Genomic DNA, 14171 nt, shown 5'->3' on the forward strand with positions numbered 1-14171 from the left:
TTTTGAAAATACCGAGAAGTGACCCAAAACTTAACTAGATGCTATATGTAAATTCTGACATCTGACTTGGGCATGGTTCCCATTGCATGTGCACTGAAGGACGTATTTGTCCTTATGTTAGCAATGCATTTATGTTTCAACAATAATAATTGAACTGATGCCTCTTTTAAAAAAAAATATGTAAAACCAAACCGAGAAATAGGCTCTCTTGCTGTATCACTGAAATAGATTACATCTTGATTATGCTTTTTAGTGATCCTCACTATAATTTTATGCTTTAAAAGTTCCATCTAAATTGTATTTTTCAGGAGGTATCTTGTACTAATTCAGATAGGGCTGTGTTTAATTGCATTGTTTTCAGAAATAAAAATAACAACTAGTGACGTCTTGTCCCAAGTTCTGATGAGGGTAATATTTTACAATTTTTAAACAGCCCGGTATTACTTGGATTTCAAACTGTGTCAAGTATGACTGCACAACCACAGCAGTAGGACCAGTTTTAATTACATCTTCCATCAGCTGCCCACCCTTTAATGAAACTGAATGTGTGAAGGTCAGTGTTTTTTAGACAGTTTATTTCATTGTTATAGTTTATATTTGCATTTGAAATTTTATTTTTGACTGTTCTAAAGTCTTCCAATCATCTCAAGAAGGGGAAAAATTATAGTGTCTGCTTAGATCTTTAAAAGCAAAATGTTGACTGCTCTAAGTACTCTAACTATACAAAACTTTTGCCTACACATTTGCTGGATCAGCAAGCTTCCTGGGCTACAAAACTGTAAAGGACACTCCATATTCTGAGAGGATACGTCCCCCTTTCAAGCAGGTTTGTAATGCCAAGCTTAGCCTGATGCAGCTGTCCAAACCTGCAAGCACTTCTGGGTTTGATCATTGTCACAGCTGGGTCGTGAGTGACTAGACCTAGTAGTCAGAGTCAGAGTATAGCAGGGGTGGGCAAACTTTTTGGCCTGAGGGCCACATTGGGGTTCCAAAATTGTATGGAGGGCCGGTTAGGGGAGGCTGTGCCTCCCCAAACATCCAGGTGTGGTCCAGCCCCGGCCCCATATCTGACCCCCCCACCTGCTTCTTGCCCCATTATGCTCCTGGGACCCCTGCCCCATCCAACCCTCCCTGTCCCCTGACCACACCCAGACCCCCGACTGCCCCCCGCTACCCCATACTACAACACCTATCATTCCTGAGTGCTCCTCCGGGACCCCTGCCCCATTCACCCCTCCCTGTTCTCTGACTGCACCTGGACCCCCTGCCCCTGACTGCCCCACACCACCCCATCCACAGGGGCGGCTCTAGGCACCAGCAAAACAAGCTGGTGCCTAGGGTGGCAAAATGTAGGGGGCGTCCTCTGCCGCCGCGCTGCTTGGGGCAGCCTGATTTCTAGAGCCGCCCCTGCCCATCCAACCCCTCCTCTCATTCCTGAGTGCCCCTCCAATCCCTGCCCCCATTCAACCCTCCTGTTCCCCGCCCTGGGAGTGCAGGCTCTGGGGTGGGGCCGGGGATGAGGGGTTTGGGGCACAGGAAGGGGCTCTGGGCTAGGGCCGAGGGGTTTGGAGTGTGGGAAGGGGTGCGGGCTCTGGGAGTTTGGGTGCAGGAGGGGGTTCCAACCTGGGACAGGGGGTTGTGGTGAGGGTGGGCGTGCAGGGTTTGGGAGGGGGTTGGGTGCAGGAGGGTGTTCCAACTGAGGCAGGGGGTTGGGGTGCAAACTCCGAACTTTGGCCAGGTGGCACTTAATTCAGTCAGTTCCCAGTCGATGGTGCAGCGGAGCTAAGGCCTTGGCTCCATGCTGCTCCCAGAAGCTATGTCTGGCCCATAGGTGGATGGGAGGCTCTGTGTGCTGCCCTCACGCCTGCAGGTGCCGCCCCCGCAGCTCCCATTGGTTCCCGGCCAATGGGAGCTGGAGAGGCGGCACTAGGGGTGGGGACAGTATGCAGAGCTTCCCTTTATCACCCCTGAACCTATGGGCTGAATATGCCAGCCACTTCCAGGGATCCTGCCTTAGCCCTGCTGCACCACCAACTGGACTTTTAATGCCCCGGTTAGCAGTGCTGACCAGAGCCACCAGGGTCTCTTTTTGACCAGCCATTCCAGAAGAAAACTGGATGCCTGACAACCCTACTGCCAGATGGAGGGTTGGAGTGTGCCTGCTGGGGGCACTGGGTCATGACAATCATAGACTTCTCTTTTCTAACTTACTTACTGTATATGGCAATTTAACTCATAAAAAGATGGAAAATTTAAGCTGAATATCAGGAAAATCTTCCCAATAGTAAGATATATGAGACTGTGGTATAGTCTTGCAGAGGAGGGGAGGTCATGAAACTTCCATTGGTCTGAATGCATAAAATTAGTCTGGACAAAGTAACCAGAAAATGTACTCTATGGAATTATTTTGTATAGTTCTCTCTCAATTCTGTGGTGGGGTGTGCATGTGAGGGTACTAAACCAGGGAACAGTCTTAAAGGAACTATACTTCTGTAATACCCCTTCCTAGATGACAGGAATGGAGTAGTCCGTCAGAAAACAGAGGCCCAGTTAGGTAGAAGATATTTTCCATTCTAGCCCCTAAAATGGCAGACGTGGAAGAGCAAAAAGGGTTTAGCAAAAGTAAAGTTAGTAGAAAAGTCTTCTCCTTCTTTCATCTTTTGGAGTTTTTGAGAAAGCAAGAAAGTTTCAGTACTTTTTTGGTGATCATCATGTGAGAGACCTGATGAAACAAAGTTGAAGAGATCACTTTGGCTTGTAGGAGTGAAATGGGACACTGTAACTGACCCAGTACCACGGTGAAATTATTTAAGAATGCTTTGACATGGACTGTAATTATTCTGTCTACTTTACTCCAGTTGGTGCTCCATCTTACAATGTCAAAGACAGTGAGCCGTGGCTAGAATGGGCATTTTGCTGAGCAGAGATTTCTTTTTATGAGAATTAACTCAAGATCAGTTTTTGTTACCATAACTCTGGTCTGCAAAGCATCAACATTTACTTTCCAGAATCACATGGTAGAATCTGAGAATCTGTTCTAAGTTCTGTTCAGGTACCACTGTGATAAGTGTTGGTGGATGATAATGATTAATGACAACTACTGAATATTCACATGTGTTAATAAGCTCAAGTTAAATCATTTAAGGCCAATTTCTTCCCTGATCCAAACCACTGACGTTAATGAGGTTGCATGGAATTGTAGGTCAGAATAGAATAAGGGAAGTCACCTCTAATAGCACTGGTATGTAGGTGTTATGATTAAGAAATTATTCTAATGTTTATGTTTTTCTTTTTTGTTTAGATTGGAGGTTATGCTGTGCCCTTTCTAGAGGGATGCTGCAAAACATGTGAGTGACTAATGAGACTTCAGGAATCAGAAAAGTCCATTTAGCATGTGATTATAATAGGAGCAAGACTGGCTTACGGTTGCATGAGGGCTTGATTCTGACCTCATTGACACGAGACGAAGGATGGCCTTTACTAATACTTGTCAGAAGTATATTGAGTGGAGCTAATGGAGTTAGACTAGAATAAAACTGGTGTGGGATCAGATCCAGGGTCCTTTTTATGGTCTAATATGATACTTCCAAAATCCAGTGAGACAAACTCTCCATTAAAGTTAGAGTTTTTGCCATCGACTCTTATGAGGTCAGTATTTGGCCTGATGGCTTTGAAGTGCACCTATCCTCTCCAAATTAACCTGCAAATGAGTGTTTAATTCTACTTTAATCCTTCAAGATCAGTGTTTTATCTGTTCAGGTATTCTTGTCGTAAGTCACAACAATTTAATAAAATTATTTGTATTTCCTTTAACATAGGATTTAAAAATTTATCTTCATACCAGTAAAAATTTAAATGAATATAAATTTGAATGAAAATAAATAGATGTTTATGGCAAACATTACTTAAACTCATATGCAATTGACTGAAGTAAAATGGAGTTTGAGGAGTCAAATGTTGTGCAGACTACCTTTATGAGAGGCAGCATGTTCTGGGAGACTGACCAACAGGTTAGGAGATAGCAAGTCCTAAACTCTGCCCCCAGCTTGCCTAGTGATGTGCTGTGAGGAATTGGCAAGTCTCTTTGGGCCAGGTTCTGTCACCTTACTGATGCTGTGCTGTGCCTTACTCATCTAGTAGCTCCACAGAAAGGAATGGAACTACTTGTGGAGTCAGGTATTGGACTACTCAATATGAGCCAGGTTGGCAGAATATGGCCATTGCCTTCTCTGTCTCTGGTTTTTCATCTGTAAAATGGAGATGCTCTTCCTCACAGTTGTGTTGAGGCTCACAGGAGCAAGCAAACTTAAGTCCATTAATGGCTATTAGCCAGGATGGATAAGGAATGGTGTCCCTAGCCTCTGTTTGTCAGAGGGTGGAGATGGATAGCAGGAGAGAGATCACTTGATCATTGCCTGTTAGGTTCACTCCCTCTGGGGCACCTGGCATTGGCCACTGTCGGTAGACAGGATACTGGGCTAGATGGACCTTTGATCTGACCCAGTATGGCCATTCTTATGTTCTTATGTTTAAACTTCCCAGAGGATTGAGGGGCTCAGTTAGCTAATATTTGTGCAGCACCTTGCACATATAAAGTGCTATAGAAGTGAAAGAGATGTTCCATATCTTAGAAGTCACTGCTACTAGTTTTAATCTTTATTCTGAAGAACCACCCTTTTTCTTTCTGCTTCAGTAAAGTTTCCCAGTTGCCTGGGAGGTATAATAAAATCATGAAACTTATGGGAGTGACTTCTAAGATATAGAACATCTCTTTCATTTCTATAGTACTTTACATGTGCAAGGTGCTGCACAAACATTAGCTATCACATGTAATTGGTTTAAAGGGACATAACAAATATTACAATAAGCAATAATTTCCCCTGATTTATATTATTTAGGGTTTTTTAAGATTCTACTATATAGACATAAATATTTGGTCTCTTTTCCTCTATCCTTATTTTGCTTTTTTTTTTTTTAAACTAGAAACTAATGATCTTTTTTTTTTTCTGAGGAGGAAAATTGTTGATTAAGAGGAGGAGGAGGGAAATCTGGTGGCTATTTATACTTTACAGGATATTGGTTAAATACAATTAATTCTAGCCTTGAGTTAAGGCAATAAAGAGAGGTTTTTCCATGATTCCATGTAACAATACTATAGGCTAATTATGCTCACATGATCTCATAGATCAACATATTATCTGAGAATTCTCAAGTCGTCTTTCTTAAATGCAGAACTGCACATTATAATATAGCAATACCACACATTTATTGCGAAGCATCTCATTTCATACCAGAATTTGTTGGGAAACATTTTAAAATGTAATGGAACTTGTAAATTCTCCAAATTTTGAAGTAGTTGAATTTTAACTAAACAGAGTAATTACCCAGGTTGGCCAGGATACTGAAGTTAGCATTATGAAGAATACCACAGGATCTTTACAGGGTACGTGAGGTAATATGTTTCATTGGACCAATTTCTGTTGGCCAGAGAGACAAGTTTTTGAGCCACACAGAGCTCTTCCTCAGATCTGGGAAAGGTACTCCCAGCAACAGCGCAGAAGAGTCTGTGCCCACTAGAGCACACTCTCCTCCAGAGCCTGGAATGGAAGCCAGGATTCCTGAGGCTCATCAGAAATTTCATCATGTGGCATCATATTAAGACACACCTGGGCCATCAGCAGGTTTTGAACCTTTAGATCCACCCCACAGATCTCTGCCTTTTGAGCTAGTGGAGTAACTGATACAGTAGATTGTCATCTTCTATGTGGACCGTCACTAGAGGGGGATGAGATGCTTTGCCAGTGGGTTTCAGAGATATTTGCTGATAGCAAAACAATGATGAGCCTCGGGAATCCTGGGTTCCATTCCAGGATTGGAGATGTGCTCTAGTGGGCACAGACTCTTCTGACCATTCCCCCAAGCTTGATCGCTTCTACCCTATCCCATTCAACCTGTCACAGTCTTGTCTTTTTCCCCACACTAGGCTGCCCCTCCCAGTCCCATTCTCCTCACCTTGGCAGTCCCTCTCTCCACTCCCCAAGATTGTCATTCCAGTCTCAGTCTCCTTGCCCAGCAAGTCCTAGTCTCATCCATCTGGGCTCCCCATTCAGTCTCTGACCTTCAGTCCCAGTCTCCTTGCCCAGCCATTTCTAATTTCCAGCTCCTAGTCCCCAGTATCTTTGCCTAGCCAGTCCTAGTCTCCACTCTACTCCTTTCCTGACTCCTCATCTGATCTGTCTGTCTGTCTCTCTCTCCCATCCTGACCTCTAGCAGATGTTGCCCATATTTTCCATCACCACTGACTCTCAGTTAGGGTGACCAGATGTCCTGATTTTATAGGGACAGTCCTGATATTTGGGGCTTCTTTTTTATATGGGCTCCTACTGTCCCTCACCCCCATCCCGATTTTTCACACTTGCTCTCTGGTCACCCTTCTCTCAGTCCTAGTATCCATCCCTGGCTCCTCATTCAATCTCAGTGTCCATTCCCCCAGCTTCTTGTCCTAGTCTCTTTGCCCAGGCAGATCCAGTTCTCCCCTTACACCTTGTCTCCTTGTCAGATCTATCTCCATTCCCCCTCTCAGCTCCTTCCTCACACTCCACTAGTTCTCAGTTCCAGTCATCCTCCTTGGCTACTCATCTGATCTCATTCCCCTCCACACACACACTGGTTCCCAGTTTCCCTGCCCCTAGTCCCTCCCCAACTCCTTGTCCCAGTTTCCTGGCCCAGACAGATCCAGCCCCTCCACCCTGGATCTCAGTTCCATTCTACCATCCTAAGCCCAGTCTTCACTGCAGGCTCCAAATGCCAGTCATGGTCTCTCTTACTATTCCAATTCTCAGTCTGTTTCCCTCTCCCCATCCCTGCTACCCTCCAGTCCCAGTTTCCACTCCCATCCCCGAAAGGATCCTTGCCCTAATCCACTTCTCCTGCCTCCTCCTGCAGGTTTGGTTCTTGTCCTTGCTGCATTAAAATCAGGCAGCTTCTTCCTCTACACTGCCTGGGCCTAGCAGGGAGGCCATTGAGAGCACAGGAGAGAGAGCCTCCCTGCCCTCAGATTTGGTGGCTGCACCCAGATCCAGCATGGCCTGTAGCAGCCCAGAGCCGCAATTGCAAGGAAAGTCCTGCACAGCCCCAGGCTTCAGCATGCTTAGTTTGGATGGAATCCTCAGGGAATTTAGCTACAAAAGCCTAAGAAAGCTGTGTTAACAATGTGAGAACTGCAGTTTTTCAAAGGCTTATAATTTAGCCAAATGTGGATGGATTTTCATGGGAACAGCAAAAAGGCCACTGCCCTGCCAAATTTTGAGCCTCTCATCTAAAGCCGGGGGCTCCAGAGCTTTTAAGAGAAAAGGTCGCCAGAACTTTGTAACATGAGCAAAACAGTGTATTTTTCCTTAGCCTCATTCTCAGAAATCACTGAATGTTTTGACTGAAAATTTCCAAAAAACTTCACTCTGAGGCAGATACCTGGCATGGCAAAATTCAGCACAAATGATTAACTTTTGGCAAAGCTATAGGCAACTGAAAACAAGGTATTTTAATGGGCTGTGTCAGCCAACCACAGTGGTTGATGGTACTACCAGACCCACATATAAGAAGATAGATGAATTCCCACACATCAGTATAAGCAGGTGGAATAATAGCCTAACCAGTTCTGATGATGGTAGGGATTCAGTGCGGGGCGGTGGTGCTGGTGGGGGAAATGACGATGCTACATACCTGCTCCATGGAAGAGAAGCACAGGGATCTTTGGTAGTGGTGGGAGGGGACTTCATTACCTCCCTGGGCTGCCCTCCTTGGATTCCAGTCCTCCTGTCTTCCTGCACTGGGGTTACCACCTGAAGACTGCTACAATGGGAGATGGGTAGCCAGGATAAGGGTTCCTCATGTTTTTATTTAAGAATTACATTTTTGGGGTAGTAGTGGCTGGAAATCACAGTAGGGAGATCAATTTCCTCTGCCAATACTCTTGTTAACTAGGGGAAGAGGAGAAAGGATTTTGGGGTCCTTTGTCCTGGTGGGCTCTGTCCTTTGCATGCCAGAAATCTGTTTGACACTTGTCCCTGGTTCTGAAATGCATTTTTCCCATAACTGTGCACTCCATTCAATTGTCCCAGCTGCCATGGCCTCCCCTGACATTATATCTCAGGGCACTGACAGCCATTTAAGTCAGCTAGTGGACAAACAATCTCTCCAAGAGCCTTAAAAAAAGCCGTGTACTTTCTTGTCAGCTGGTAAAATAATTTGATATTATACTTCCAGAAGGGCCAAAATTAGAACCTTTTTGTGGATTTAGACAAAACAGGACCATTTCTTTTGGGCGTCATTTTCCAAAACAAAATCGAACCAGCAAATTAGAGCCAGAACTTTTAAAATTTGCATTTGCAATGTGTAATACCTATTCATATTTTTCAATGAATAAAAATAAATTCAGAATTCATATTCCTAATACAACTGATTGTATATCTGTATAACCTTGTAGATCCAGCATTTATTGGATGAATCATATGGCCCAGACTGAATATAAAAAAACCTGTGGCAATAAGATTTTCATGATAAATAGTAACTGCATAAGACATTTTATGAATAGGATCACTAGCATCTTGTCTTCATTTGAAATACCTTATCCTCATGAATCACTATGATTTTTCTCTCTAATTTTTGCAGTAAAACTGCAGTTTAAAACATTGTCCTGCAATGAAATCTACAGGAATTTCACAAAAACATTGAGAACTTTAAAAAATAACTCTTGTGGGAAATTACATTCCTTCCATCTCTTGGCCCTAAGTCTAACAGTAACTTTGAGGGTCAGATTCACCACTCACTTACACCAGCGTAAATCAGGAGTAACTTCATTGAAGTCATCAGAGTTAAAATTAAGGTAAAACTGGTGTAAGTGAGGGGGAGAATAGGCTCAAAATACATCACAAGTATCTAAGCAATATTGTTTGATTTCCTCCTATTCTTGCTATTGTTTTCTAGATATTTTATATTTAATAACTACTTCATCATAACACAATGAAATTTTAAGTCAATTTCCTTTTTTTAAGTTTCCTTTTCAAACATGGGTGTGTCTGACCATAAAATGTTGACTAGTGATAGTGACCCTTTTGTGTTATGTGTAACATGTTCAAAATGTAATATTCTTACCAGGTTCCGGAATGTCATTGTTGTTCCCATTTCCCGTTAGCCCAGTCACACCTACAGCTAGCGCTAACTGTAACTCAGGTACATTTTCTTGGAAATCAGTAGGAACAAATCAACCAGCACCATTGTTGATTTCCAACAATGTACTCCCTGATAGGAGCATCAGGCCTCATGTCATCAAATCATGTTTGAAAGCTGCATTGTAGTATTAACTTCTCATTGTTCAGAACAGCTCAGATATGTTTGGGGTTTTTTTCTTTTCATTTTGCACTGTATGGGCAGTGCATTGTTGTTAGCCAACAATGTACTGTTAGTAGTATGCATTTGCATAGTATTTAGTTTGCTGCATGTGTATTTGCTACGTTTAGAAAGTTGGCTAATCGCTTTATGTTTATAGTGCTGTAGAACGTAGAGACTAATTGCTTTGCTCATTAAAGCTTACTGTTCAAATAACTCTTTAAAATATTATAAGGCATTCAGTGGCATATGTACAAGAAGCAGTCCATATTTTCTAATCTATTGAAATCAGGACAGTATACTGGAAATATATACCAAAATAATTGGAGACAGACAAGTATCTGCCTTACAACACATGGTATGAATGCTAACCTTCACTACATTAATCATGTGAAAACACAAGTACACTTTGCTACATAGCAAGTGATATTGACTGTAACTATATAAACTATCTGTGCTGCAACATCACTGAAGTCCAGATTCTGCATTCATTTGTACAAATGTCAGTCTGGAAGAACTCCATTGATTTCTGTGTCATTCATCCTTATTGACACCCAGGTAAATGAGAACAGAATTTGACCATCAGTAATGTTACAGCACATATTATTGTGTATATAGTTACACGGTACCCATGTCTCTATTGGAGGCACTCATATAACGTGTTTGAACCAAACAGAATGTACAGAAGAATCTCATTACAGTACATATAGTTACCTACAATGTCATATGCTATCTATATGAAAGTTGTTCTAAGGCAAACTATGCATGTCTGTCAGTAAGTGTTACTAAGAATCATCAACACACACATGCAAATACTTTGCATTCTGCACTTGTTTCTGAGAAGTGACACATTTGCAGTGCAGCCAAGATTAACTCAGAGCCATAATTGTACCTGAAGAATTCCCTACCCCAGGCATCATCTACAGTGTGGTAAGAGAAGCAAAGAGCAGGAATACAACTGACCATTTTCAGATATGGTTCAGTTGGCCAGGGACCACTTCCTTGGAGACAAAAGAAACAATGGTGAGTTGTTTCTTTTAAAAAATGTTATTTTATCTTTTATCTTATTGCTTGCCTATTCAATGTGCTTTTATCCTATCCAAGATATAATTCATTGATACTTTTGCCATAGTCAGTAGCTAACTATTTTTTTATTGGAAAAGTAAGGGAAGGAAATAATCCTTTTAGAAAAAAAGTCACGTTCTAAAAATCTCTACTGTACTTGGAGTCAGTTGTTTGTCAAAACTTACATTTGCTTTTCTTAGAGAAGCAGCATTTCCTAGTGGTTAGAGCAAGGAACTAAGCATTGGGGCTCATGTGCTAATCCAGTCTTTGCCATGATTTAATATGTGACTTTGGGCAAACCGATTTGTCTTGGTTTCCTTGGGGATATTAATATCCACCTTTTGTATAGAGTTTTGAGTTTCTTGGATGAAAGGTACTACCAATGTATAGGTGGAAAGTATTGTGAGGCCCTAAGGGCTAGATCCACAAAGATGACTTAGGCTCAGAGTTACAAAACCTAACTTTAGGTGTTGTGACACCTATTGGAATCTGTAGGCCTGAGTTAGCCACCCAGGCTCCCTATATAATACATGGAGAGAGATCAGTGCCTAAGAATGCAGTCCACAAAAGCCAACACTCCAAGTGGAGAGCTGCCTAAGCTAGTTCACAGGAAATGCCAAGGAGTGGGGCAGGACCGAAGCCCTGCCTCTCAAATGGAGTTACGCACCTAACTGGGGACTGGAGGAAGGCAACTATTTCTGCTCAAGATTCTCAGCCATGAACCCTCTCCTAGAATTAAGTGGTTAAGCATCTTCTCTCCCCGCCCCCAACCCCCCCCCCAACAGCTATTCCTCCCCCTTCATTTGAACCTTTAGTCGAAGCTAGAGCACTCAACCAGGATGTGGAACACTGGGGTTCAGATCCCCCCTCTCCCTATTGTGGAGTAGGGATTTGAATCCATGTCTCCTACCTCTCCAGCAAATGCCTTTACTACTGGGCTTTTGGATATTCTGAGGTGGTGCTGTCGCAGTCTCTCTTGTTGAAGGTATTCAATAACAAAATAGTTTAACTGGGAATTGAGCTTGGGTCTCCTGCATTCAAGGTGAGTGCCCTCACCACTGGGCTAATGGTTATAAGAGGTGCACCAACCACCTCCTCCTCTGTCTGTTGTGTTTTGTGTAGGGCCTGATCCCTGAGACTGTCCCCTGGATTAGGCCTGGGGAACGCCTTATTTGAGACTCTCTCCAGGGTTTAGGAATGAGATAGGTGTCAGGATTTATGTGGCTGTGCATATGCTCATTGGCAGATTTTTAGGTGCCTAGGGGACTTTTCAATGGAAACTTAAATATAATGGGAATTAGGTGTCTACAGAATTATGTGACTGCTGGGCTGGGGTTCTGAGGATCTACATTTTGGACTTAGGCACCTAAAGTGGCAATTAGGTACCAAAATCCATTTGTGGATCTAGACCTCAGCATTCTACAGTATGATGCAGTATGGGATCTGCAGTAGAACTGCAGTAATTCAACTAATAGAATGGACTTTCTCTTTTAGATCTCCTTTGTGATGTGGGTTCTCCAGCAGGAAGAAGATCATTTCCTTTGCAATCAGACACAATTCTTTCACTCCTGCAACCACTGAACTTTCTGTATGATCTCTCTTCTTCAAATATTCAATATTTCCCCCTTTAATTATGTTTACCCCTTTGTTCATTTTATATATAAACAGATATTTTAGAATGTGTTTTATCTATATGTTTTGTATCTTTTTTTCTTGTAAAAATAAAAAATACAGGTAGTACAAATAAAAATTGGAATTAAGTATTTTCTCTTTTTATTAGGGGTTGTTTCTTTGTCTTTTTACACAGAAAGTATGAAAACACAAACCTTCCCCCAAACCTGCCTTACATAGTTGGCAAATCCATGTGTTGTAAGGTGTTTATTACCAAAAATTTATTAAATACAATCGTTTGATAGTGTTATGGCAGGAAATGTATGTACTATCAATAGTCTTCTCCCAGGAATGGTTACTTCATTTTGCCTTCAGAAAACATTGTATTATAGGTAACGCATTTTCAGAATGACAGCGGCTACAATACTGTGTAAGTGGCTTATGGATTTTGTCCTTAAAAAATTTATAGATCTGGAATAAATACATTAGAAATATAATTGAATACATAAGAGACAGTGGACACTGTCATTGATACAAGGAATAATTACACATTTGAAAAGTGAAGATTTAAATACAAATTGCCTCTTTATCAAAGAGGTTTTGGTATATGCTGTGATGTATTATTTATTATCTTCTTTTGTATCCCTTTAGCTTATAACACATATAGGAACATTGCTATTTCTGAAATGTTCAGAATTGTGAGCTGATGTTTTTCAATCAATGCATACTTTGCAGGTAAGGAAGATGGGAAATTTTGTAAAAAGGTGACTGTTAGGATGACTATCCGCAAGAATGACTGCAGGAGTAACACACCGGTAAGTAACTATCATCATTTGTTTCCGGGAAAGGGGGGAAAATAAGGAAAGGTGGAAATGAGAAAAGATGTGGTGGGAGTTTAACTCTGCTGTTGTATGCATTCTATTTCTGATTTGGCCTCAGGGCAAAAATTGACATGTACCACAGATCGATCTGTAGTGGCTCACATGCAGTGGTCATCATTTTAAAAAGTCAACATTTACTAATAGTTACAATGCCGTAGTATCTCAAATACCACGTTATACCGTACATTTATAATTGGAAATACAGATCCAGACCTTCAAAGCAATGAGCACTTGTCTACCACTGAAGTCAATGGGAATTGAGGGTGTTTACCACTTTACGGGTGATACCCAGTGCCTTACAGGATTTGTCCCTGGAAAGAACTGTCTTTTTAATAGTGATGACAGTAAACAGTGTATTTAGCCTGTAAATGCCACAGGATAGGGATCATGTGTCCTTAAATTCTTCAAAAGCATAATGCTCACCCGTGGCACTATCTGTAGGAAGAATGAGGCCATAATCTCGGTGCTGGTGTTTCACTACGTAGACTATAATGACACTTACTAAGACAATGTTAAACTGAATGTTTTGTTCCAAGAGTAAATGAACATGGGAAGTATAGTTCCAAATTGGCCCTTGGGGTGGAACTGTTCATTGCTGCTCTCCTGCGAGACCAGCAGTGCCTTACCGAGCAGCATGGCAGTGAGGTGTGTGTCAGGGATGGGGAGTGGGCAGGAAAGCAGACCCAGAAAGGCAGGGTATGTGGGAAGCAAGCACTAGTCTGAGGGTATGGAGAGACAACTGAGACTTTCAACATGGCCACAGGACTTCCGCCTCTCTCCTCCACCCCCCTCCCCGAGTTAATGGTTGAGCAGTTGGAGGAGCCCATCTGTAAGGTTAAGAAGTGTTCTGAATGGAAGGGATACCCCATGGATATAAAGGAGCTACCAGCTGAAGTTACTGTAAGCAACTGTTACCGTGTTATTGGAGTAAAGTTCTTCAGTTTTCCTAGGGAGTGTTTCTGTACCTGAACATTCCTCCTTGATAAAGCAAAGAAACTCCAAAGGCCTCATCATGTACTACAGCCAGCCAGTGACACTGAATATTGTGCATTAGCCAAAGTAATATTATGTATTCTTTACAATTAAATCTCAGAAAACATTTTGTTAGAGCTGAGTGTGTTGCATAGTGGCCAAATCTTAGTCTCATTGAAATCAGTGGAAAAATTCCATTTGACAGGTCCTCAAAACGTGGGCCTAGCTGAGTCAATTTTTTATTCACATAGGCTG

The 14171-nt window shown here is 42.1% G+C and overlaps 1 protein-coding gene across 1 annotated transcript in view; it reads left to right on the top strand.

The window, feature by feature from the left end:
* OTOG (otogelin) overlaps positions 1 to 14171 on the top strand; it is a 153969-nt gene that overhangs the window by 138130 nt on the left and 1668 nt on the right. The window contains exons 52-54 of the mRNA XM_045012732.1: positions 434 to 553; positions 3302 to 3347; positions 12799 to 12878. Of these exons, the coding sequence (XP_044868667.1) occupies positions 434 to 553; positions 3302 to 3347; positions 12799 to 12878 (246 nt within the window). The remainder of the gene's footprint in view (positions 1 to 433; positions 554 to 3301; positions 3348 to 12798; positions 12879 to 14171) is intronic.

Source organism: Mauremys mutica, chromosome 4 (genome assembly GCF_020497125.1).
Source record: "Mauremys mutica isolate MM-2020 ecotype Southern chromosome 4, ASM2049712v1, whole genome shotgun sequence".
Taxonomy (NCBI): domain Eukaryota; kingdom Metazoa; phylum Chordata; order Testudines; family Geoemydidae; genus Mauremys; species Mauremys mutica.